The following is a 27,288-nucleotide window of genomic DNA, read 5'->3' on the forward strand; positions in this document are numbered from 1 at the left end:
ACTCTTCAGAGTCGAGTCAGGTTCCAGTGAACTCTCTAGAGTCGAGTCAGGTTCCAGTGAACTCTCCAGAGTCGAGTCAGGTTCCTTTTTACCCCCTCCAGAGTCGAGTCAGGTGTTTGTGGACCCTTCAGAGTCAGGGCTAGTCATCGATGACCTTCCAGAGTCAGGGCCAGTCACCGATGACCCTCCAGAATCAGGGCTAATCACCGATGACCCTCCAGAGTCAGGACTAGTCACCGATGACCCTCCAGAGTCAGGGCTAGTCACCGATGACCTTCCAGAGTCAGGACTGAGTCAAGTCGCCGGTGATCTTCAAGGACTGAGTCAAGTCAACGGGGATCTTCAGAAACAAATGCAAGTCACCAATGATCTTCATGAACAAGTGCAAGTCACCGATGATCTTCATGAACAAATGCCAGTCACCAATTATCTTCGTGAGCAGAGTCAGGCCAGCACCGATCTTCTGGAGTCCAGTAGAAACACCAGGGGATTACTAGAGTTTCGTCGTACCGTTGGTCCAGCCGCACGGACTTCTGCTCTGCCCTGGGGGGCCCTCGTCCTGACCACACGCCTGTGGTGGTTTTCTGCTCTGCCCTGGGGGGCTTCCACCTTGACCACATGGTTGTGGTGGTCTTCTGCTCCGCCCTGGGGGACTCCGGCCTTGACCACAAGGACGTGGTGGTCTTCTGTTCCGCCCTGGGGGGCATTCGTCCCGACCACACGAAGGTGGTGGTCTTCTGCTCCACCCTGGGGGGCTCTCGTCCTGTCCACACGGTTATGGTGGTCTTCTGCTCCGCCCTGGGGGGCTTCCGCCCTGGGGGGCTTCCGCCCTGACTACACGGTTGTGGTGGTCTTCTGCTCCGCCCTGGGGGGGCTCTCATCCTGACCACACAGCTGTGGGGGTCTTCTGCTCCGCCCTGGTGGGCTTCTGCCCTGACCACAGGGTTGTGGTGGTCTTCTGCTACGCCCTGGAGGGCTTCCGCCTTGACCACAGGGGGGTGGTGGTCTTCTGCTCCGCTCTGGAGGGCTTCCGCCTTGACCACAGGGGTGTGGTGGTCTTCTGCTCCGCCCTGGGGGGCTTCCGCCCTGACTACACGGTTGTGGTGGTCTTCTGCTCCACCCTGGGGGGCTCTCATCCTGACCACACGGCTGTGGGGGTCTTCTGCTCCGCCCTGGTGGGCTTCTGCCCTGACCACAGGGTTGTGGTGGTCTTCTTCTACGCCCTGGAGGGCTTCCGCCTTGACCACAGGGAGGTGGTGGTCTTCTGCTCCGCCCTGGAGGGCTTCCGCCTTGACCACAGGGGTGTGGTGGTCTTCTGCTCTGACCTGGGGGACTCCGGCCTCGACCACAAGGAAGGGGTGGTCTTCTGGTCCGCCCTGGTGGGCGCCACGTTATGTCCTTCATGGACTTATGTTTTATGTTTTGTGTTTTTCATTTTCTGTTGTGTTTCCTGTCGGTTCCCCTCTGTTAGCCTGGCCCTCCGTCCCTTCCCCTGATCCTCCTCCGGTCCACCTCCCTCCTGGTCTCCCTGTTTTGTGTTTACACTTCTTGTGTCTGTTTCCCATGTTTCTTTTCTGGCCCTCCGTCCCTCCCCCTGCGTCTGGGAGCCGCTCCGTAGAGGGGGGGTATTGTCACAGTGTCTGGGTTGAATTCCCTGGGAATCCACTAGGTGTCCTCCTTCCCCATGGTGTCTGTCACTTTATGAATCACATTCCTCACGTCCTCTGCTTAATTTGCACCCAGCTGTCATTAGTTACTAATCATTACACTCTGTCTAATTCCCATTAGCATTTGTCTCTCCTTGTTTATATAACCTGGTCTGTCTTAGTATGTGTCACGGAGTCCTTTTGAATTCATGTCCGTCATTCAGTCTTGCCCTTGCCTTGTGTTTGTGTTTTGTTTATGTTTTGGATTGATGTTTTGGTTTTGACCCCTGCCTGGACTGTTTATTCTCTTTGGATTATCCCTAAATAAAGACGTACTTGCAATTGGATCTTTCTCTCAATGTTTCCTTCTATCCCGGTTGTGACAATAAATGCTTGAAATCTGTTCTCAAGTTCTATAGGGGGAGTAAAAATGCTGGTATTTACAAGCCTTGTCATAGTCGAATCTGGGGTAGAGGAAACTAAAGGCAGCAATATGAGAAAGCCGTGAAAATCTGATATTCTGATGATAATCTGATGTTCCTTTGGGTCTCGCTCCCTGTTTGTGCCATCGATTAGTGTGGCGATCAGTTTCAGCTTGTTCCTCTACAGTTGGTATAAACTGTTGAGATTCAGAAGATTCATGGGACTCACCGGCTGTATTCTGAGGGGGTCCATGACGACGTTCTTCTAAGTGTTCCGCCTGTTTTGGAAGTCCAGCAAGTAACTTTGTTTCAAGAATCACTATCCTTTGTTGAAGTTTGCAGCAGTTCATGCAACAAGTTGATCCAACAGGAGGCATTTTCTCTCTCTTCTGTTTGAATGTAGGCAGTTGTTATACCGTCTCTGGAATGTAAGCTGCTAGCAGTGGGATGCAAAGTCTTCTTTTTGTAGTATTATTCCAGTCCCTAAGTTTGTAGTTTTAGCATTTGTGCCAAAAATCTGTTGTTTGAGCACTGTGCTGATCTGTTAAAGTAAAATCTTTAAAAAATCAGAGAAAAATACAGAAATAAGAAGCAAAGCGCAAAGCAGTAAGCTAGAATGTCTAAACGGGAGCAAGTCTGGAAGCCAGAGGACAGTGTCAACATTAACCCCAGGAAGTTTGGAGACTCTAACTCTCTAGCGCCACCACTTCCCTAAAATTTAAGTTTGTCATGTTAATAACTTTTAGCCAGTTAGCCAGAAAATGTAAATTATTTTTCCTTTGAATTCTTGGCTCATGCCGAGTAAAATGAACACCAAATTTCAAATATTGCAAGATTTCGTTTTTCACCATATTTTTATTGTTCGTAAAACCTACTTTTTCGAACTAGTCTTAAAAGGTTTGTCTGCTTCTCACATATATTGTCTCAGATCATCTTCAGACCATGCTCACAAAAAGTTATGGAATTTAAATGGATTAATCCCTCCATTCTCGAATAACGCACAAAGGAATTCAATGAAAAGCATGTAAAAATTGTTGTGAAGCTATAGGTCCACAACGGTTTGACGTATTGAGAACAAACTTGCTGAGTGTTATAATAAATATGATGTAAAATTACCTGCAGTGCTTCAGCGCAGACCCCTTGTGGTCAGGAGATAAGAAAATGCATATTTTTGGATATAACTTATGAATAGTTTTGCCAAAAATCACAATATCGGTCTCTTTAGATTTGGTGCATCATGCAGAGTCCAACCATATCATGCAAAAAATGCTATATTTTAGGGACGCTTTGGCCGGGTTCACACAGCAAGCTGCAGCAGAGCAGAAGCAGTGCGTATTTTTTTCGGTGCCTATGTTAACAGATGAGAGCATTCACACCGCACACAGAGGCTGCGCGGCAGAGCGTAGCAGAAGCAGAGCAGAAGCAGCAGTGCCGCGATCGTTTTGGCGCTGGGTCTATTTTTTGCTGCGCTGCTGACGCTCAGTTAAAGTGAAAGTACACATTTGATTGACAAAATAAATATGATTTCACACAAAAAGTGCTCTAAATGCACAAAAAAAGCACATCTAGGGTGTTTTAACAAGAACTGGAGTATGTTAGGAAAGAAAATATTAAAAAAAAATGTATTGAAGATAAAGTGACAATGTTCATGGCCAAAATACACATGTACTGAAACGAAAAAGGAATTTTGCCCAAAATTTGCATTAATGATATCTACTGTGTTCTTAGCAAATTACATAAGGTATGATATTTAAAATCACATTTTTCTATTTTTTTATTATAATTTTTATTATTATTTTATGTGTATATATTTTTTTTACAAAATCTGTTAAAGTACTTACAGTTCTATCCAAAAAAGAAACTTTTTTTGCCGAAATACAAAAACAACTTTAATTTATATTGCTAGTTTAGCCTTGGAGATTTATTTATTATTAGTAGTAGTCGTAATTCGTATAACTAGGCCTATATAGTGGCAGAAGAACGGATGTCGTGCTGACAATCATAAACAACAGCACGTGGTGTCACAGGCAGTGGTCTTCAGAGTGCACCTGGAAAGACAATAATGAACGACACTCGTCTCATCGTGGAAGTTGAGAAATATCAAGTTCTTTATGATCCACACAATGTACTTTACAAAGACTTGCAGGAGAAGGAAAAAGCATGGGATGAAGTTGCAGCGGCTCTTATTGCAGATGGTAAGTAACTTTATAGTGTTTTTGACGCTTTCGCTGGCACACGAGCGAACAACTCAATATTTGATTCAAAATTGATTCAATTGGAACCATTTATTTACAATTTCTAAATTACACATAAGCACACAAATAACAAAAGCAGGTGAAACATGCATATATAATAAACAAGTAAATGCTGATTTCAAGATGAGCAGGAAGTCAAGGCTGTGAACCTTTTACAATACACATAATTTAAAACCGTTTACTGAATTGGTTTTCAGGGTGTCCTTTGGTAAATTTGATTGCAAACAAACCCAGTGACAAGATGGTAATATGCACCATGTTCTCTCCTATGTCGGTTAATGGGATGAACCCAAAGTATGAGTCTTTTTCATAGTCTCCTTAACAAATATAGCGCGATGGCCTTTCTTCTATCTGCACGGAAAACAAAGACAGCAAAACAAAGACGCAACAAAAGTAACAATGAAATTATTATTTAAAAAAGCTTCTTGCCAAGCCTTTTCATTTAAATGTATTTTAAATGGAAATAAAGCAATGCGAACGTACCCATAATAGAGTACTCTGACCAAAATCCGCTGTTCAGTTGCGCGCTGTCTCTGCTGCCGGTGTGAAAGCAAAATAGGCGCGAGCTGCTTCTGCTCTGCCTACCTGCTGCTAACGCGCTGCTTCTGCTCTGCTGCAGCTTGCGGTATGAACCCGGCCTTAGACTTTGTTATTGTCACAGTCTCCAGTCTTTCTGTAACTGTCTTCTGTGAGTATTGTGTTTGATTGGTGCCATGTGCTCTCTCTCCCCTGTCTATTTTATAACCACGCCTATCTTGTTACCTCTTTATTGTTTTAGTTGCTCCACCTGTGTTTCTCCCTTGCTCCCGGACTCATTTACCTTCACTCCGCAATACCTGGTCAATCATTACACAATTACACACACACACACACACAGCTGTTGCCCATTATCACAGACTATATATTCTTGTCTCACGCACCACTCTGTCTGGCTGTGTTAAATGTTACTTGAGAATTTTAATGGTTCGTTGTTACTTGTAAACCGTCTCTCTAGTGCTATCGTTACTTCGAGCTTGTTGTGCTGGAACCGTTTCTGCCTTTGTTTTGTTTTTGCCTTGTTGGCCTTTTTGTTCTTGTTCATATTAAAATAATTTTCCCTGAACTTGGACCCAGACCCTGTTCTTTCCACGGCGCTGTCTCTAACGCGCCGTGACAGTTATTGGGAAAATCGGTATGCATATTCGGCACCATGCCCTGATGTCACTCCAAATGCTTGGGCACAATTTACAAAAATGCTAATAACTTTTGTATAGATTATAATATTGTAATGAGACTGATGTTCATACATTCCTTGCATCCTTCTGAGAACCAATTTTGATACCAATTTTGACATAACTGGCTGATCCTCCTGTCTGCCATTTTGATTCGTTTTGAAACTTACTTTTTCGAGCTCCTCCTAGACCGTTAGTCCAATTTTCACCAAATTTGACTTGGATCATCTTCAGACCAAGCTTGTAAAAAGTTATGGATTTTGTGTCAATGAAAGCAACGATTTTCGTTTAGATCATCAATTAATTTGCTGGTTAAAATGCGAAAATGCATCTGAGGCTGTATCTCTGCAAACTTTTGACATATTTGCACCAAATTTTGTATGTGTCATTGTTACCTCACACTGACCATGGCACATCAATTTGGTAACAGAACCGCCTTTTGGTCAACGGTAATAAAGCATTGTTTTAAAAATAATTTACAAAAATGTTAATAACTCATGCTTGCATAAGACTAATGCAATGAAACTGGTCTCAAAATTTTCCTTGGCTAATGCTGACAACAATTGTCCCATAGCAAATACGAACCGCCTGTCAGCCATTTCAATTTATGCTGTAAACATACTTTTTTCAAACTCCTAAAGACTATTTAAAATTTTCACCAAAATCGAGACAAATCATCTTCAGACTGTGCTGACAAAATGTAATAGATTTTGTGTCATTCATGCCATTGTCACCTCACAGAGAACTTTTTTATTACAGATTTTATTACAGTGCCACCTGTTGGTCAAACAAGATAAGCCATTTAATCATATTACTAGTGGTTGTATTCATGATTTTTCAGCCATTTTGACTAAAATAATCTTAAAATGGTTTTAATTACTCATTCCTGCAGTTGGTCTGAGGTTTGCTAATGTAGTGCTTGGCCCCTTAATAGCTAGTTGCAACAATATTTATAAAAGTTACTGCAACTAGCCTTCTTAAATATGAAATATTACCAGTAAATAAGTTCTTAAAGGATAGATCCCCATCATTCATTTTACAAGCTTTACATCTTACTGAAGAGACATTCAGAGAGATGATCTTACCACAGTGTCTCCAGTTTACAGTGAGGAACCTCCAGTCCAGCACAGAGACACTTAACTCCTGAATCTCCTAGTTTATTCCCAGACAGATTTAGTTCTCTCAGGTGTGAGGGGTTTGATCTCAAAGCTGAAGCCAGAGCAGAACAACCTTCATCTGTGATGCCACAATCTCTCAACCTGTAGAGAACAATGACACACTCTTCACTCTCTCAGATCAGATCTGTTTAGCTGTGAATCCATTAGTAAATAGAAAGTAGAAATCAATGTGTGATGAATCACTGGTCTGAGATTTAACCCCTTCACGTGCAAACATCGCCGACAGCCCCAGTTTATTATTGTTTCACTTTCACAGCACATTAAACATCACTCTCTTACTTGATCTGGACAAACAGTGCATCAATTGAAAGTTTAAAGACTCTAGCTTCGATATTTGACCAATATTTTGATACAACATTGTTGCAGTGACAGATATTTAGTGATTTATGTCAGGAGTGCAAAATAATAAATCTGTATTATGCCCCATTTTGAATAGAAATTCACCACTCACTCATATTCAGTCATGTCAGCAGCTGTTTATTTGTGTTCACATAGACTCACTGAACAGCGTCAATAAGGATTTATAGACCAAAGATGCATATCTGCGGAGATATATGGATATATTTACTGATGTTTACTTCATATTTCTTCAGACAGAATCGTCATTTCTATTCATTTTCCACTGATTTACGTGATCTGATAAATAGCCTCTGCCAGAGTCGTCTCTGTTTGTTTGCTTCCGTGTGCTCGAGCTGTGACCCAGACAGACTCTGATTGGACCTTTGGGTTGTCAATCTGACAGTCCCAAAACCGGACAGCGTCAGATCGTGTCACATGGTTCGTGAACAGTTCCTGGTTCATATCTGTTCACAACAACACTGAAACACCTCTGTATACACGAAATATCCGAATAATAAACCCACGATTACGATAGAAAAGCTTGGTATGAGATTTTCTTGAGATCTGGGGCATTTTATAAAATATACAAAAAAATTTACATGGGAAATGCTAACTTGTGCAGCGATCAAAAATGCTACAAATAACATATTTTTACAATAGTAAACGACCAAATTCCACCCCTGATCACTAAAGGAAGTTATTATAAACACTCGATCGGGGTTTAAAGTGAGTTTTGTATAAAAGTGTACTAATAATTTCATAAATTGTCTGATGTAGCTTGATGCTAACGTTAGCTCCGATGCTACTAATAGCAGGTGCTTTTCTTCTTCATAATGCATTTTTGTCTCAATAATTCACGTCAATGTCGTAAGAAAATGTTTTGTTGTATTTTTATATTAAGACTTTTGATAAATAAGGGCTAAATGCAAAGAGAGACTGAAGTGAGATTGCTGCTTTGTTGCTTTGTAAAGCCTGAAAAACCACAAACAATGCTAATAAAGGTGGAATAAAAACAAAAGAATAATGATAAAAGAATAATGCGGATAATGTGTCGTACCTGGCGGAGGTGTGAAAGACTCGTTTGGTGAGAACAATACAAGAATCGGTGAGTTTTGCAAAGCCAACACACATACAAAATTCACAGAAGAGTTTACATGTGAGATCTTACAGGGATGACAAGGGCCATAAATCAATCTGATTTGCCTTCTCTAAAAAACACACATGACATGGCCTTAGAAAATATTTCATTAAATTCACAGTTTTACAGATTAGATTATGAAATTTCTAATGAAGTTTTGAAAAACTTGTGGCTTTAGCTACACTCTATTTCTAAACTCATATCTTACATCAACACATTTTTTAAATACATTTAAAAAATATGTTTTTAATATTTTTATTTTGGTTTTTATGTTTGAGCTTATATATCTCTATTATCATAACAGTCTGAGTGATTCTGATTCCTTAACAGTAAACTTTAAAGTGTCAGCTTTGTGAAAATATGTTGAATATGTATCTAGTCAGAAAGAATCATGAGCAGAAACCTTTTTATTTTGGGTATGTCATTTCTGTCTCCATGCCAAAAAAGGAGGTGCCTAGAAAGGGGTTAAAATGTCAAAGAAAAAAAACATGATCATAAATCATTTAAAGCCTCATTCAGAAAGAAAAAAATAATTATTTATTACACTGTCAGGAATTTTAACCAAATACAAGCATGTGATCAACTAGAGACAAAAAAGAAGGAAAATCTGACTACACCCCAAGCCACGCCCCCAACATTCATTATTAAAAATATATATTTTAGCACATTAAAAGATATATCTTACATTGTAAAAATTCATATTGTCCTGTAAAAAATAAAAATCAGCATTTAATAATCATGACAACAATATAATAATATATTATAATAAAGTACTATAATATATTATAGTGAATTATATATAATTGTTATTATTATTAAAGTACCTGCCAAAAGTTTGGAAACATTACAATTATTAATGATTTTTAAATAACCATCTTCTGCTCATCAAGACTGAATTTATAAGATCAAAATTAAGTAAAATAAAATCAAAGAAATAGTGTGAAATATTGTTACCGATACAAAAAAAAAGGTTCCTCAAGAAACATTTCTGATTGTTAATAAAGGGGGGGGGGGGGGGGTGCATACTGAGTTTTTTACACTGTTAAAGAGTTTTTTTCATGCATACTGAGTTTTTTACACTGTTAAAGAGTTGGATTCCCATGCTAAACATGGACAAAGTTTCAAAAATTAAGTTGTACGTTTGAAGGAGTATTTTTGTTCCAAAAAAACCTCTTTCAGTTTGTCACAAGTTTCGGAAAGTTTTTTTCCAGTATGGCTCTGTGTGACGTTAGATGGAGTGGAATTTCCTTATATGAGTCCTAAGGCACTTCTGCTGGAAGAGCGCACGCTCCCGTATAGCGAGGCTGAGCACAAACATTTCACTGATCAGAGTGATTCACTGATCAGAGCAAGAGCGTTGCTAAAAGTCACAAAAGAAGTGTGTTTTTGGTTGCCAGGGCAAGACAACCCTGCACAGATTACCAAAAGAGAAACAGCATTAAGGGACCTGTGGATGGAGTTTATTTTTACAGAGCATCAACGGATTTGTGCAAGTGTTTTTGTTTGTTCCCTGCATTTCGAAGATGCTTGTTTTACAAACAAGGCCCAGTTTGACGCCGGATTTGCATATCGTTTATTTCTTAAGGATAATGCAGTCGCAACGAAAAAGGGTCACGATCGTGTGTTGGAACTGCATGCGGTGAGTAAAACTGCTTCAAATATCTCTGTGTTGTTAACTTAGCTACCGATAGCTAAGTTAACAACACAGAGATATTTGAAGCAGCTTGAGCACATCAAGTAAACAACATGCGATGTTGTCATCAAACTGCACTTTCCACATGTACAGCTTGAAAAAAAAAAAAAAAAAAAGACGACATAAAGTGGAACTTAGTCATTTTCCAAAACCGCTAAGCAAATATATGCAGTTTCAGTACATACCACATAGAGACGTCGTTGCTGATGCTGCTCTTGTTAAATTTCAGCCTCTGGATCTGTGTCACAGCTTCCAAACGCTCTCAACGCAAAAGCCTACTCGCGCTCGTGATTCTTTAGCTCCGCCCACACGTCACACCTCTAGGCGCTCGTGTTTTTCCGGGAAAAATCGGTACAGACTATCTTTCTCTTATAAATATAATAAAAAATAACTTTATATAACTTTTTGGAGTTATGAAGGGTGCAGTACTACTCTATAGGTACTCAAGATTAACAGGATATTGAGTGAAAACAAGCATTTCACCCCCCCCCCCCCCCCCCTTTAATGTTGTAAAAATTTTTGCTGCTTCATATTTTGTGTGGGAATGATGATGCACTTGTTTTTAGGATTTGATAAATATAAAGTTTAATGAAAAACATTTTGTTACAGTTTACGCTGCCGGAAGGAACATGGAGCAGAGGAATAAACGATGTAAGACTTTATTATATCCAACATAGGCATTATCCAAACATGGATCACAGAGGAAGACACACGTAAGTAGCAAGGAGACCCGACAAAACAACTGAAAGGACAAGGCTTATGTACAAGGGATAATTGGGGAAACACAGGTGGATGGCATGACTAAATTAACAGGGAGATGGAACACATGGGGAATAGAATAGACACACCTGGGAACTAATCAAACCAAATACGGAAGACAGAAACTGGGTCACAGGGGCAAAAACACACTAAATGAGTCCAGGTATGTAACAGTACTCCCCCTCCTGGTAGGTGCGTCCTCGCACCGTAGAATCAACAGAGGGAGGCGTGGGTGGGAACTTGGGAGGAGGTTCCCGGTTGAGGACAGACTCCCAGGAGGGGGCCAGCAGACAGGGACCACGGAGGAAGGAGCCAGGGAGGAGACGACGGAGGGAGAAGCCAGGGAGGAAACAGGAGCAGGAAGAGCTAGATGGTCCACCAGAGACCATCCAGGACGGAGATCCATGGTGGAGTCAACGGAAGGAGGAGCCATGGTGAAGGAGGGGTCGACAACACCAGGGGGCCGACAGGCGGAGACTGCACCGGTGGGTGAGGAGCCCAAGATGGAGCAGTACAGCCGCAGAGCCAGGGTGACATCGAGGATCCGGAGGGCCTAGGTGGAGCAGAAGGCTCAGGCGACCAAGGTGGAGGCGGGGTCCTGGAAGACCGCTGTGGAGCCGGAGCGACTGAGGATGGAGGTTGAACCAGAGGGAAGGAGGAGCCTGACAGAGCCGGAGGGATGGAGTGACGAGGTGGAACCAGAGGAGTGGAGTCCCAAGGCGGCGGATGGTCGACGACTGACCAAGGTGGAGCCGGAGGGACGAGGGAGCCAGGTGGAGCAGGTGGGATGCTAGGCTACAGTGGAGATGAGGGAGCTAAGAGCCAAGGTGGAGCCGCTGGGTCGAAGGACCGAGGAGGAGTCCAGGGCTCGGAGGCTGGAGGCGGAGACAGGGCCTTAACGCGCCAAGGCGGAGCTGGAGACTGGCAGTCCAGCGGCGAACCATCGCGCCCAGATCTCCCTGCCTGCAGGTGTCGCTGTTGGACAGTGTTTTCTCTACTTCCTGGTGGCCTTCTGTAGCAAATTGTAGCCCCGTGTAGCTGTTTTTATTTATTTTTTTCTCTAGAATCTTTATCTTACTATCACTCTCTGTTTTTTAAAGTGTTTTTCACAAGTTCATCAAACAACCACAGTAAGAATATTTAATCAAGCACGGTGAGTAATGGCTTCTCCTGCTATTGTTATCTGCATCTCTTGTCACATGTACAGTTTATTTATCTCTGTCGCTGATGAGGGATTCACATAAATGCAGGGAAATAGTTAGGCTGACAGAGAAGATTTCAGAATTAGAGACACGCATCCAAACTTTAATTGAGGACAGTAAAAATGTTAGGGCTCTAGATACGGCTTTGGATGTGTCTAGCTCAGGGATTCCTGTACATTGTTCGGTTCCAGCAGAGCCCCTGCAGCAGGGCAACTGGCGGACGGTGAGGCAGCGTAGTCGTGGGTGAAAACACTGCTCTTCTGTTCCGATCAAAACATTGATGAAAGTGCTCTAGCTATTGGTGATTCTATTGTACGGAACGTGAATATAGAGACACCAGCCACCATAGTCAAATGTTTACCGGGAGCCAGAGCGCCTGACATCTTAGCAAATTTAAAAGTGCCGGCTAATGCTAAAGGTAAATACAGTAATATTGTTATTCATGCCGGTGCTAATGATGTTCGACTTCGCCAGTTGGAGATCACAAAAAATAACATTAAAGAGGCGTGTGAACTTGCAAGCACGATGTCAGACACTGTAATATGCTCTGGTCCCCTCCCTGCTTACCGTGGTGATGAGATGCATAGCAGATTGTCATCACTCAATGGCTGGATGTCTAAGTGGTGCCCACAGAATAACATAGGTTTTATAGACAATTGGACGAGCTTTTGGGGCAGCCCTGACCTGATTAAAAGAGATGGTCTTCATCCCCCCTGGGGTGGCGCCACTCTTCTCTCTAAAAATATGGCAAATAGTCTTAGTGTTTATACTTGACTAACTGGGGCCCAGGTCAGGAAGCAGACAGACTGGCTAAACCGACCGTCTGCTAGCTGCCTCCCGTCACAGAGGTCAGTTAATTCTCAGCACATAGAGACTTTTTCACCTAGATATCACACTATAGAGACTGTGTCTGTTCCCCGAACTAGAAAATAAAAAAAATGTCCAAACCAAGTTAAGATTAAAAATTTAATTGAGGTTCAACAAATAAAAAACAGAAGCAATATGGATAAACAAATGATAAAGCTTGGCTTATTGAATATCAGATCCCTTTCTACGAAAACACTTTTTGTAAATAATATGATCACTGATCATAATATAAATGTACTCTGTTTGACAGAAACCTGACTAAAACCTGATGATTACATTATTTTATGTTATAAACTTGAGCCGCATCTAAAGGGCAAAGGTGGAGGTGTTGCTTCAATTTATAACAACGTTTTCAGGATTTCTCTATAGGAGAGGAAGAATTGTATAAACTTGTTAAATCATCTAAACCAACAACATGTATGTTAGACCCTATACCATCTAAGCTCCTAAAAGAGGTGCTTCCAGAGTCATAGATCCTCTTCTGACTATTATTAATTCCTCATTGTCATTAGGATATGTCCCCAAAACCTTCAAACTGGCTGTTATTAAGCCTCTCATAAAAAAAACACAACTTGACCCCAAAGAACTTGTTAATTATAGACTAATCTCGAATCTCCCTTTTCTGTCCAAGATACTAGAAAAGGTGGTATTCTCACAATTATATTCCTTCTTAGAAAAAATGGTATATGTGAGGATTTCCAGTCAGGATTTAGACCGTATCATAGTACTGAGACTGCTCTCCTTAGAGTTACAAATGATCTGCTTTTATCATCTGATCGTGGGTGTATCTCTCTATTAGTTTTATTGGATCTTAGTGCTGCGTTTGACACAATTGACCACAGCATTCTTTTGCATAGACTTGAACACTTTGTTGGCATCAGTGGAAGTGCATTAGCATGGTTTAAATCGTACTTATATGACCGCCATCAGTTCGTAGCAGTGAATGAAGATGTATCATATCGATCACAAGTGCAGTATTGAGTACCTCAAGGCTCAGTACTAGGGCCGCTACTCTTCACGCTTTATATGTTACCCTTGGGAGATATCATCAGGAAACATGGTGTTAGCTTTCACTGTTATGCTGATGATACTCAGCTCTATATTTCCTCGCAGCCGGTGAAACACACCAATTTGAAAAACTAATGGAATGCATAGTCAATATAAAAAATTGGATGACGAGTAATTTATTACTGCTAAATTCAGAAAAAACAGAGGTGTTAATTATAGGGCCTAAAAACTCTGCTTGTAATAACCTAGAACACTCTCTAAGACTTGATGGTTGCTCTGTGAATTCTTCGTCATCAGTTAGGAACCTAGGTGTGCTACTTGATCGCAATCTTTCCTTAGAAAGCCACGTTTCTAGCATTTGTAAAACTGCATTTTTCCATCTCAAAAATATATCTAAATTACGGCCTATGCTTTCAATGTCAAATGCAGAAATGTTAATCCATGCATTTATGACTTCAAGGTTAGACTATTGTAATGCTTTATTGGGTGGTTGTTCTGCACACTTAGTAAACAAACTACAGCTAGTCCAAAATGCAGCAGCAAGAGTTCTTACTAGAAATAGGAAGTATGACCATATTAGCCCGGTCCTGTCCACACTGCACTGGCTCCCTATCAAACATCGTATAGATTTTAAAATATTACTTATTACTTATAAAACCCTGAATGGTTTAGCACCTCAGTATTTGAATGAGCTCCTTTTACATTATACTCCTCTACGTCCGCTACGTTCTCAAAACTCAGGCAATTTGATAATACCTAGAATATCAAAATCAACTGCGGGCGGCAGATCCTTTTCCTATTTGGCGCCTAAACTCTGGAATAACCTACCTAACATTGTTCGGGAGGCAGACACACTCTTGCAGTTTAAATCTAGATTAAAGACCCATCTCTTTAACCTGGCATACACATAACATAATAATATGCTTTTAATATCCAAATCCGTTAAATGATTTTTAGGCTGCATTAATTAGGTAAACCGGAACCGGAAACACTTCACATAACACCCTATGTACTTGCTACATCATTAGAAGAATGGCATCTACGCTAATATTTGTCTGTTTCTCTCTTGTTCCGAGGTCACCGTGGCCACCAGATTCAGTCTGTATCCAGATCAGAGGGTCACTGCAGTCGCCCGGATCCAGTACGTATCCAGACCAGATGGTGGATCAGCACCTAGAAAGGACTTCTACTGCCCAGAAAGACAGCGAAGACCAGGACAACTAGAGCCCCAGATACAGATCCCCTGTAAAGACCTTGTCTCAGAGGACCACCAGGACAAGACCACAGGAAACAGATGATTCTTCTGCACAATCTGACTTTGCTGCAGCCTGGAATTGAACTACTGGTTTCGTCTGGTCAGAGGAGAACTGGCCCCCCAACTGAGCCTGGTTTCTCCAAAGGTTTTTTTCTCCATTCTGTCACCGATGGAGTTTCGGTTCCTTGCCGCTGTCGCCTCTGCACTGTAAAAAATTCCTGTAAATTTACATGGAAATTTAACAGCAAATTGCTGTTTCCATGTAATAACAGCATTTTGCTTTTTTTTACAATGCATTATGGGAAGACTTGTTCACTTCGGGATGCGTGGTCGATCAACAACAATTTGACACTGTTATTTAACAGTACTATACCCTATTTTCATCCAATGAGCACAAGGCGCCAGTTTGGAATATCAGATTGAGGTAGGTTTGCAACGATTTATTATTTTATTATCTTTAAATGACCTATTACTTTAAAATATATCATCTTAAACTTCCAATAAAGCTTCTGTGATTTAAATCAGATGCCTCAATTGAATTATGTGTTTTAACTAACGTTATAGGCAAATAATTGGTCGACCGATCCCAGACTGCCATCATACAGCCATCTTTATTACACAAACACAGGTAAGAATCCCTAATTTTCATCCAACCTGCATATTTTACCAAACTTTATCCAAGTAATATGAATGGGAATGAATGAAATCAATCTTTTTTTCTTTTGTGTTATGTGCACATTTCAGTCCATGAGATAGAGACATAGACAATAATTTATCTGCCGGTATAACTTAATTTGCCGCTCAGCGCTTAATTTAATCGCCCTTTTAAGTAGCCTAGCCTACTTATAAAATAACAATATAAAGATCCAGTACATCCGGTTAGTGAACGGTTAAGATTTGCAGGCACACTCATAACATGTGTGTAGGATAAGTTAGTCAAGCATACACGTGAATAATGAAGTTTGAGTTTTGAGTGTTTATGAAACGGGCACATGTACAATTTATTTATTTATTGTCAGTAAATGGCAGTGAGGAACATTTTAAATTCTTGTAATTACTAGGTCAACAAACCGCTGCTGGCTTGATCGCAAAAAATAATAGCAGCAATAGCGTCTTGCACTGCATCTGTTTCAGACATTTTAAAGAAAATCTATGGCTTCGGTAATTGTTAACTAGATAATTCAGTATTTTTTTTTTCTTGTGTCGTAATGTTAACGTGCGCATTCAGTCCATGAGAGCCATCTAGAGACATAGACAAATTATCTGCCGCTCCGCGCTTATTTTAATCGCCCTGTTATCAACTTAGGCTACTTATAATTAAAATAGCAATATCCAGTGAATCCGGTTAGTGAACAGGTAAGATTTGCATGCACATTCAAAACGCGTGTGTAGACTACTGCCAAGCATGCAAGTGACTTATGAAGTTTGAGTTTTACGAGTAAAACTCGAATTTAATTTCGAATTACGAGTGTTTATGAAACGGGCTATTTTGTAAGTAAATGGTAAGTGAGGTATGAACAACATTTTAAATTCTTGTCTAATTAGCTACTGTAAAGGTGCCTTTTCAAACCGCTGCTGGCTTTATTGCAGCTACTAATAGCAGCATAACAGCATCTTGCACTGCATCTGTTTCAGCCATTTTATAACGTATTTTAACGAGAATCGATGGCTTCGGTAGTTATTATCTAGATCTGTTCTTTACAACATGTTTCATTGTCAGCTCATTGTCAAGTTCAACCAAACATGATAGTCCTCTCATCATTTACTCCCATCAAAATATAATATTTTTTTGAATATGTTCCTGTTCTGAGTACAAAAAGCCTTTTACCTCTGTATAATATTATCAACGTTATCAGCAAGTATCACTCAGTTGTCTTAAATTGTTATTTTTGACAATAGATGTCTGTCACTCCTGCTGACCTCGAAAAGATGGGGAACCTGCCTGTGAGTCCTCGTTTGATCCTGCTTGGTAAGTATATCATATTAGACATGTCTGCAATTTATTTTACAAAAACAAGGCTCACACAAGTTTTACTATTATGAAAGGATTCACATTTAAGTGCTTCATTCTAGAGTTTACTGTCTTTGAATCATGTTTTATTACACTGTGCTGGTTTGAATTTGAGGACATTTTTATTAATCAAAGACAAGTTTGAGTCTTTACAAAAAAATCACTACACTTTATTGTATTGTACACTTTTTTTCCCTCTCGGAGGAAACAAATCCCAGAGAACATTCGACTTGGTACCAATGTGTTACTACACCCGAGGTTCATCTTGCACCGGAGTTCTCCTTTAAATTAAAAACAGACTAAAACAACCTTTCTTTTTCCTTTTTTTAATTTTTATAGAGATATTGTAGGTTTTGTTAAATTGTAAGACATGACATTGTGTGCATTTTTTCAGGTTATAAAATAATGTACTAATTTCTAACTACCTTTTCTACACCAAACTCTCCAGAGATCATAGAATAACCATTAATTTATCCATTCCTTTATGATCCAGGTGATAATCCGGGCCAATGGATGAAACAATGGATGATCAGCCTCGAAGGCCGAATAATCTGCGAGGGTGTGCAGCCAACCTTTATCTCTGGACTTGCTGCATTGTTCTCTTCGTATTACATTTTTAATTTGCAGTACCAAGAGGAAGCAGCATCCACACTAGAATTCCTTCAAAGGTAACAAGTTTGGACTTATTTTATTTATTTCTAATTAATATGTTAGTATTAGTATGGTGACAATAGAATCCTCAAGCCATCCTTACTTTCTTCTTTGAGCCGAACACAGGCGGAGTTATAAAGAGAAAAAAATTATCTGGCTTCCCAGCTTTGCAATGGCATTGAATAGATCCTGAGTTTTTGAAGCTCCAAAAACCGCATCCATCCATCATAAAATCCATATACGACTCCAGGGGGTTAATGAAGTGAAGCGATGGTTTTTTGTAAGAAAAATATCCATGTTTATAACTTTTATCAGCTATAATCACTGGCTTCCAGAAACAGCCGTACGCGAGTTCCAGATAGAGTCGAGTTCCGGCAGAAGAATGACCTTTGACCCGACATATGAAATCTTATATCAAAGTCCTATTCTTTCAAAACGTCTTAAGCCCTATTCGGACGGGACTAGCTTCACAGGGGGACGTTAGAGAAATTTATGCTTGACAGATGTACTTTGAGATTTGAATCCTGTCCAAATCTGCCATGTCTGTCTTTTTCTCACACGACCTCTGTAAAAATTCCAGAGCAAATGACCTACTGTTTTTCGTCAAACTCGAGGGTCCTCAGATTAATCTAATCCTGTCCGAATGCGAATGTCTGTGATTGCCAAAAAAGTTTTTTTTCCAAAACGCTTTTTCTTGTGTGTTTTAGTCAACGTGAACTACCATAAAATCTCTCGCCGGTATTCAAGTTTCTGCTTTTTGCGCACCGATAATGGATGTAGATGTGACGCATTCGTCAGTTCAAACCTAAGCTTTCGCTACGTCTTCGCCATACGTCCTACGTCATGCGTCAGGTCAGAGGTCACCCTTCCGCCAGAACTCAACTCAATTATGAACACGCATATGGTCATGCCATGATTATATTTTATGAATTTATAAAATAAAGATATCTTTCTTAAAAAAGGCATGGCTTTCCTTATTAGACATTTATTAACCCCACTGGATACATATCGATAACTTTTATGCTTTATTAATGCGTTTATTGGAGCTTCACAAACTTTACAAATCTGGGAAGGATGTTATGCATTATGGCTGGAAGAAGAAAGCCATATACACTTATGGTTTGAGGGTGAGTAAATTATGGGATAAATTATTGTTTGGGATTAACTATTCCTTTTAAATCATTGTTCACTGAAGATATTATCCTCTTATTTTTCAGACATTTTTGCATTTTGATGGGTGTTTAATTGTATGCACTGAATAGTACTTGACTAGTATTTTTTTATTTGCCTATTTTAGTTTACAATAATTGAGCAGAATTTATCTGGTGTTGTATCAGAATAATAAAAAAAAATACTAACTTGTCTTTATTCCTTTTTTGTAATCCATGACAAAAATAATGTGCAGGGTTATAATAGCATTTAGAATTGAAATTATTGGGGTTTCATTGTAAAAACTAATACTGTTAAAAAATAGTTAGCTACTGGCAGCTGTGGTTGCCATTATCATACTGTAAAAATACGGTGTGTTACTGTTTTTGAAATTAACAGCTAAATACTGTTTTGACAACTACAGTATCTAGCTGTTAAATACCAGGCTGTAAAATTACAGTTTTATACTGTAGTTGTCAAAACGGTATTTAGCTGTTAATTTCAAAAACAGTAACACACTGTATTTTAACAGTATGATAATGGCAACCACAGCTGCCAGTATTTTACTGTTTTTTTACAGGATTATTTTTTACAGTGTGGCTTGCTTAGTTGGGGTCACTTCATCTACAGCGATATCATTGACTTGATTGCAAATAAATGCACAGACACTATTTAAACTGAACAGAGATGACATAACTGAATTCAATGATGAACTGCCTTTAACTATCATTTTGCATTATTGAGACACTGTTTTCCAAATGAATGTTGTTCAGTGCTTTGACGCAATGTATTTTGTTTAAATCACTATATAAATAAACGTGATTGATTGATTGATTGAAAGAGAAATGCAACCTTCACAGATTATATACTGCTTTCGTTTTGAATTGATTCATTTAAAAGTAAACATTTCAAGCTTCTTTTTTAAATCACTGAATTTGTGTATTTGTGCATTTTGTTGCTTATAATGAGAGAACTTAAGTTGAAACGAGGACATTAATCAGTCCATTCTTTAGAGTTTTGAGTAGTGTTGTCACGGTACCAAAATTTCAGTATTCGGTACTGATACCAGTGAAAATCCACGGTTCTTGGTACCCATTTCGGTACCAAAGCAAAACACAAATATATGCTAATTAAAAAAAAATACTTTTTAGCACTAAAAATAAAACCAATGCCATTCTTTATACTTATTTACAATTGTGTTTAAAGTTTTTCTACAAGTTATATAATTATGAAAAACAGTAAACAAGTTTCACCCAAATTTAATTTGTCTTTTAATTTATTAAATTTAAACACATTTTATTTTTGGTAAATAAAGGGGATTTGCTACTAAAATGTAAACATGGAAGACATATTGTGATTTATTTCTTAAAAAAAATAAAGTTTTATAATTTGTTTCAACAGTAGTAGCAGTATCACATACATTTTACTTAATAATAGTAATATTTCTAGCACAATGCCTTTATGTAAAAATTAACTTTAAGGCCTAATGAATGCTTATTTGTAATTTTAACTGAATTTAAGACTGGTGGTGATGCTTAAGATATTTTTGGTCATTGAGGGTTTCTGTAAAAAAAAAAGTAATAGATCATTAATTATTATTAAAAGATAATACTACTACTAATTCTACTATCATACTAATGTATATACAATGCACTATGAATTGATGAGCTGCTGGGTTCATGAATATTAATCACGTTGTCTGCGTTTGGTCAAACTGATTTGCTGAAATCAAAACAGGGACGGTAGTAGATCAGCGCCAGCCAATGAAATTGCCATTTGCGCATTAGCTCCGCCCACTACCGGAGAAACCGGTATGTCTTCTGCTTGTTCGAAAATGAATATGAATAATTCTAAATTAACTCCATTATTTTGACAGGAGAAGACAACAAAGAATAGTTTACATATAAGCGTGTCGATTCAGCGTGGTAAGACTCTCGCTCTCTCTCTCTTTGCATGTGTGAGAAACAGCGCTATCAGTAAAGTGACGGTGAATCGTGTGCCTTCACAAAGAGTTTACAGAGCATCAAATACAGGTGCACTGTGCGTCCACTGAGATGAACTGAAAAGTTCAGATCGCTTGATGGACAGAGAACTCTGAAGCTCAGATGCTGAAATAAATGCAAGTGTCATGCGCTTCAATCTATATAGTAAACAAACTCGCACGTCTCTGCCATTCATTAATTCACACAGAGACGTGCAGAACACAGATTCATATTTCTTTTGCGGCTTAAAATTTACAGATACTGGTCCATATGGAGATTTGATTTGATTAATTTATGCTAATTTTGACAAATTCCATGACTGTCCATATTAAAATGTAAGTTTCATTTTCATGACTGGGTTTTGAGATTCCGTCCTCGTTTTCTGCTTCGCGGAAATCATAGCGCTGAACCAGGTTTGAACGGGACCTCGGTACTACCGGTATTTAAAGAAACCTTGTACCGTCACATTTTAAAAAATTTTGTACCGACTTGGTACCGAAGTACCAGGTCGTTTGACAACACTAGTTTTGAGGATTTAGCTAAATCGGGCAGGTTTAATTTATTTGTTTCTTGTTCTAAATAGACCTAGATAATGGGAGTGAAATTATACAGTGCCTCACGTTTTACTAAAATAAAATAAATAATTTATAAAACAAGCAACAATTTCTTAATTAGTGTACAGACACATATCTTTTTACCAAGAAGTTATGTGTCAAAATAAAGGACAGGTAACAAATAATAAAGTAGTGCATGACAAAAATGCATTCAGTTTTATTAAAGGAGTTTTTAAATATAAATTTAAATATAAGCCTAATATTTGAGAATATTGATATTTTGCATATAAATCCATCTAGCTTAGCTCACTAAAATAGGCTACCACTTTTAATTCTCAGATGCAAAGTAAACCACATTTTCTTTAGAATAATATAACACATTAATCAAATTATATAAATAATACTGCACACCTATTAAATGTGACAAATCTAAAATATGATGTAATACTGTGTAGCTTAGAGAAAATATAAGCACAGGCTCATAGGCTTGACATTTATGTCCAAGTCCTGCTTGAAGTCATTCTAAGAAATGCACATATAACTTCAAGTAATAAACTTTTATCTGTGAATATAAAATATTTTAACTACAGTGTTTTTCTTTCATTTTCCCCGATTCCAGCTGTCAAATGTAACACATCATCGAGGCAAAGCTGACGGCTATCAACGAAAATGTGCTTTGATGCTCTTGTTTGATAACTTGTGGTTAAAGCACCACTCAAACATCAAAAGCTGCAAATGCACTTTGTATAAGCTGCAGGTCACGTCCCAAACCATTCAAACTGGCGGTTATTAAGCCTCTTATTAAGAAACCAAAACTAGATCCTAGTGAACTGGCAAATCATAGGCCTATTTCAAATCTTCCATTTATGTCTAAAATTTTAGAAAAAGTTGTGTCTGCTCAATTGAGCACCTTCCTGCACAAAAATTATCTTTATGAACAATAGCCCCACCATAGCACAGAAACTGCACTTGTTAAAATTACAAATTACCTGCTTCTTGCCTCAGATCATGGCTGCATCTCATTTCTAGTTTTACTTGATCTAAGTGCTGCGTTTGACACCATAGATCATGACATAATCATAGATCGATTACAAAACTATACAGTTATTCAAGGGCAGACTCTAAGATGGTTTAGATCCTACCTGTACGATCGCTACCATTTTGTTTATTTAAATGGGGAGTCATCTCATTTATCACCAGTAAAATATGAAGTGCCACAAGGATCCGTCCTAGGTCCCCTTCTATTTTCAATATACATGTTGCCCCTTGGTAATATTATTAGAAAATACGGAATTAGCTTCCACTGTTATGCTGACGATACTCAGCTATATATCTCAACGAGACCAGATTCAACTTCTAAATTATCTAAGCTAACAGAGTGTGTTAAAAATGTAAAAGATTGGATGATCAAAAATTTTCTCCAATTAAATTCGGATAAGACAGAGATATTAATTATTGGACCAAAAGCACTACACAGAATCCTGTAGATTACAATCTGCAACTAGACAGATGTACTGTTAGATGTACCATTTGTACTTAAGTATTGCAAGTAGTCTATTTTAAAATTTACTACTCAAGTACTGAAAGTAATAGTAGAAGTATTGTGTTATGTAGCTATTAAAGAAAGTAGTCAAAATTTTTAACATATTGTTTTTACTATTTCAAATGATTAACCTAAAGGACAATCACAATTCCTTTGACTGTAACTTCTTGTAAACAAAAAACGGTTACTAGGGTTAGTTAGCCCAATTTGCAAAATGATGTCATTAATAACTTACCCTCATGTTGTTTCAAACCGGTAAGACATCAGAGGGTCATTTAGAATTTGTTGAAGCATCGAAAATACATTTTGGTCCAAAAATAGCAAAAACTACAACTTTATTCAGCATTGTCTTCTCTTCCGTGTCTGTTGTAAGACAGTTAAAAACAAAGCAGTTTGTGATATCTGGTTCGCGAACGAATCATTCGATGTAACCGGATCTTTTTGAAACAGTCCACCAAATCGAACGAAATCGTTTTAAACAGTTCGCGTCTCCAATACGCATTAATACACAGATGAATTAAAATGTTAACTTGTTTAATGTGTCTGACACTCCCTCTGAGTTAAAACAAACCAATACCCCGGAGTAATTCATTGACTCAAACAGTACACTGACTGAACTGCTGTGAAGAGAGAACTGAAGATGAACACCGAGCCGAGCCAGATAATGACTCGTTCACGAGTCAAGAACCGTTTCTGTCAGACGCGTCCGATTCGTGAACCGAGGAGCTGATGATACTGCGCATGTGTGATTTAGCGTGAAGCAAACGGACACACAGAGCGTCTGAACCGAACTGATTCTTTTGGTGATTGATTCTGAACTGATTCTGTGTTAATGTTATGAGCCCAGGTGCAGTCAACGCCAATGACGCCATTGCATCGAGCGCAAAAGAATCGGTGAACTGTTTTCTTCAACTGGTTTATTGAATCGAACTGTCAGAAAGAACTAACGTTACTGGTCATCCGAGAACCGATGCAACCGGTTCTTGACTCGTGAACGAGTCATTATCTGTCTCTGCTCGGTGTTCATTTCTCTCTTCACAGCAGTTCAGTCAGCACGTGCAGTCTTCTTAAAAGCTTGTTTCGCTCAATGATGTGCCAGCTTCATCAAACCTGCCATCTACAGTTCTGGCAGTGGTTTGTAATGGAATGATTCGTAACATTATTATAATTGTAACGAGTAACGATGCAGCACACAAACAAATATCGGAGTAAAAGTATTAAACTCAGTGAAAATATGTACCGAAATAAAAGTGGAAGTAGGAGAAAAAAATAATACTCTAGTAAAGTACAGATACCGCCTTTTAGTACTTAAATACAGTAGTGAAGTAGTTCTACTTTGTTACTATACATCTCTGCTGTTAACTTACAAAAATTATGATAATTTGGTGGATAATTTAAATAGTTTGATAATCACAATAGGTAACGTATTAATTCTGATATTCATTAATAGAGCTGCAACTAATGATTATTTTTTCTGTCTACTAATCTAACCATTTTTTTTTTGATTAGTCGACTAATCTTGTGATTATTTTTATTACAATAAATAATTAATGTTCTTTTTTTGATTACCTAATGAATCCTTTGGATAACTTTGCAAAAAAATATAAGTACATCTTCTAATATATTTCAACCTTTATTCATTTTCAACCAATGTGGTTAAAGTTTTTACAGTATACAAAAATAAAGAGGCAAAGAAAATTATTTTACTATGGTAAATATGAGTTTACGATAGCGTTTATAATTAAACCACAGTAGCCACAAATTTACAGTTGTCTGAGACATCATGAAATGTTCTTTAGCATCACAAACCATAAAATGTAGTCCGGATTCTGCTATGGTTTAGCATGGTTTCCAGAGATCTGGAGCTGATTCTGGGTAGCTTGGTGGTCTGTGACTGTTGTCTCGTGACACACTGTTCACATATTCACAAGTTTGTTATTTCCAATGTAGGCACGCTCATAATGGAAGCGAAAACAGGCGTGTCCACACCTCATCGAGTTAAAAACATCTCAATTTTTCAGAATGCCGCAAGCGCACTGCGGGTCATGTTACAAGAGCTAACCAATCAGCTTCATCCTTTCCCGTAACAACGTTGAAAGCTCAGCTAAGATCATAGACAGTAAAAGATGAGGGAACAGCTGATCATAGCTGTATATGGATTTCCATTTTGAAATAAATTTAGTAGCAGACCTACTGCAAACGATTTTTAGTGATGCAAATCCATTTACTCTTTGCTGAAATTTCCGCGTCATCCTGGAGAGAGCGCTTCATGGTTGCACAGTAATGGCAGATGCCCCAGACGCGCAACTGCCCTAGCGCTTAGGAAAGAAGGAGAAAGCGGCGCAACTAGCGTTTTCCACGCGTTTTAGGCACGATATGTGAACGGACCCTAACGCGTGTTCGAACCCCGCGCCAACATAGACTTACTTTATTTTTTATTTTATCCTTACTTCAGCCATATGGGTGATCATACCAATAACTTGTAATCTTTACAAGAATATCAGAATCATGCAATGAGCAAGTCTGCATTTATTGGACACTTAATAATATCACATCAGTCTGTGCTTTTAGAATCGCAGAATCCGCTACAGTCTTCCATCACATCTGCAGCAGAGACCTGAACCAAGAAGTTGGTCACCAGATCACACTGTAACAAGTTAAACCATAACAACGGAGAGCGCCAGGATGTTTTATTCTGAGGTGCTCGTGCATCGCATATGTGCTGCTGTGGTACACCATATAGGTTTTGCAAAGGGAACAAAGGGCCATTTTATTTGGCCTCTGTTTAAAGTATTCCCATACTTTTGATAACAGTGGTCTCTGTTTTTGTGATAGAATGGAACTTTCTCCCTTCCCAGCATCCCATTACGCGAGAAATAAACAGTGTGACGCGTCGACGCATTTCACGCACGTCAACGTATTTTTGTAGTCGACGTAATCGATGACGTTTACTCGTCATTGCAGCACTAATCATTAATCTTATCTAAGCTCAAAACACTGCTCGGGAGAGTTTCAGCATACTAAAAATCTTAAATATATAAAATTATGAACATGTTAATGTCTGTTTATCTTTGTTCTCAGTATTTTATAAATATAGTATGATGTTTTGTTTTGTTTTATAGTATGATTATGAACATAAAAGCATTACAATACAAATTAATAATATACCATCAATGAAACCACAAAGCTGACGTGGAGGTATGCACAATTACAATAAAGTAATTTTGAGTGTTATTGCTCTTAATATTATTTACATCCAATATTAAAATACATGTGACAAAGATGTATTTTCAACAGCTTTAAGTCTCATGCGCAGTGTATACCTCACCGTGCAAACCCATTCACTTCTTTCTGATATAGTCCACTCAACTGCTGTACACTATAAGGATTAGTGAATGAGTGAGCAATTTCAGACACAGTTATTGTGTTTTCCGGCTTTATGGGTGAATTGTTTTTCACTTCAGAAATATTTTACAGTGTGTCATACATAATCTTACCACAGTTTCTCCAGTTTACAGTCAGGATCCTCTAGTCCAGCACAGAGACACTTCACTCCTGAATCTCCTAGTTTATTCATAGATAGACCCAGTTTTCTCATGTGTGAGGGGTTTGATCTCAGAGCTGCAGTCAGAGCAGCACAACCTTCATCTGTGACGCCACAATCACTTAACCTGTAGAGAACAATGACACACTCATCACTCTCTCATATCAGATCAGTTTAGCTGAGAATCAATTAGTAAAGAGAACGTGTGTGATGCATCATTGGACAGAGATTGCCAATGCAGTAATATAAGCATTACTTTACATTTTGATCACACAAATATTATTTTAACACACGTTTTTTTTTTACTATAATTTGGATGAATATTCAACATCAAACTGCCTATATGTTAAGTTTTGATCATGGTTTCCCAAACATTGTTTTCCGAATGCGAGGCACAATGTGGTGTAAACAAACAAAGCTTCATACAATATCATTCATGTCGCATTTTATTGTTATGTCAGACCATTAACTGGACTCGCAAGTGAATATAAAATTATGTTGTGGGATAATTAAATATATTCTAAATAACCTACAAACATAAAATGATATACATTTATTTTGTCGCCACATACTTTCTTGTAACTCTTCCCCTCTCAGTGACACAGCTGACCAAGTGTTGAGGTGTCCTTGAGCAAGACACCCAACCCACGATGAGCTGGATGGCGCCTTGAATGGCTGACACTGCAGTCGGTGTGTGAATGAGTGTGTGAATGGGTGAATGTGAGGCAAATTGTAAAGCACTTTGGATGGCCATGTGGTCTGTTGAAAGCACTATATAAATGCAGTCCATTTACCATTTACCATTACAGCTGACTGAAAGGCTCATTATGCAGCTCATTATGCAGGCCTTTGTCTTCTCACGTGTAAATCACAATGATATA

At 38.8% G+C, this 27,288-nt stretch overlaps 1 protein-coding gene across 42 annotated transcripts in view; it reads right to left on the reverse strand.

Annotated features, from left to right (window-relative positions):
- LOC127964887 (NACHT, LRR and PYD domains-containing protein 12) overlaps positions 1-27,288 on the reverse strand; it is a 397,699-nt gene that overhangs the window by 191,592 nt on the left and 178,819 nt on the right. For 31 of the 42 annotated variants that reach the window (XM_052565342.1, XM_052565357.1, XM_052565359.1 and 28 more), the window contains 2 exons: positions 26,361-26,534; positions 6,765-6,793 (listed from right to left, as the gene is read on the reverse strand). The exons of 7 other annotated variants lie outside the window; for them this stretch is intronic. In XM_052565342.1, coding sequence (XP_052421302.1) covers positions 6,765-6,793; positions 26,361-26,534 — 203 coding nt within the window. Of the gene's footprint in view, positions 1-6,619; positions 6,794-26,360; positions 26,535-27,288 lie in introns of all 42 variants that reach the window. 4 more of the 42 variants (XM_052565374.1, XM_052565371.1, XM_052565367.1 and 1 more) reach the window with 2 other exon arrangements.

Source organism: Carassius gibelio, chromosome B9 (genome assembly GCF_023724105.1).
Source record: "Carassius gibelio isolate Cgi1373 ecotype wild population from Czech Republic chromosome B9, carGib1.2-hapl.c, whole genome shotgun sequence".
NCBI classification, from domain to species: domain Eukaryota; kingdom Metazoa; phylum Chordata; class Actinopteri; order Cypriniformes; family Cyprinidae; genus Carassius; species Carassius gibelio.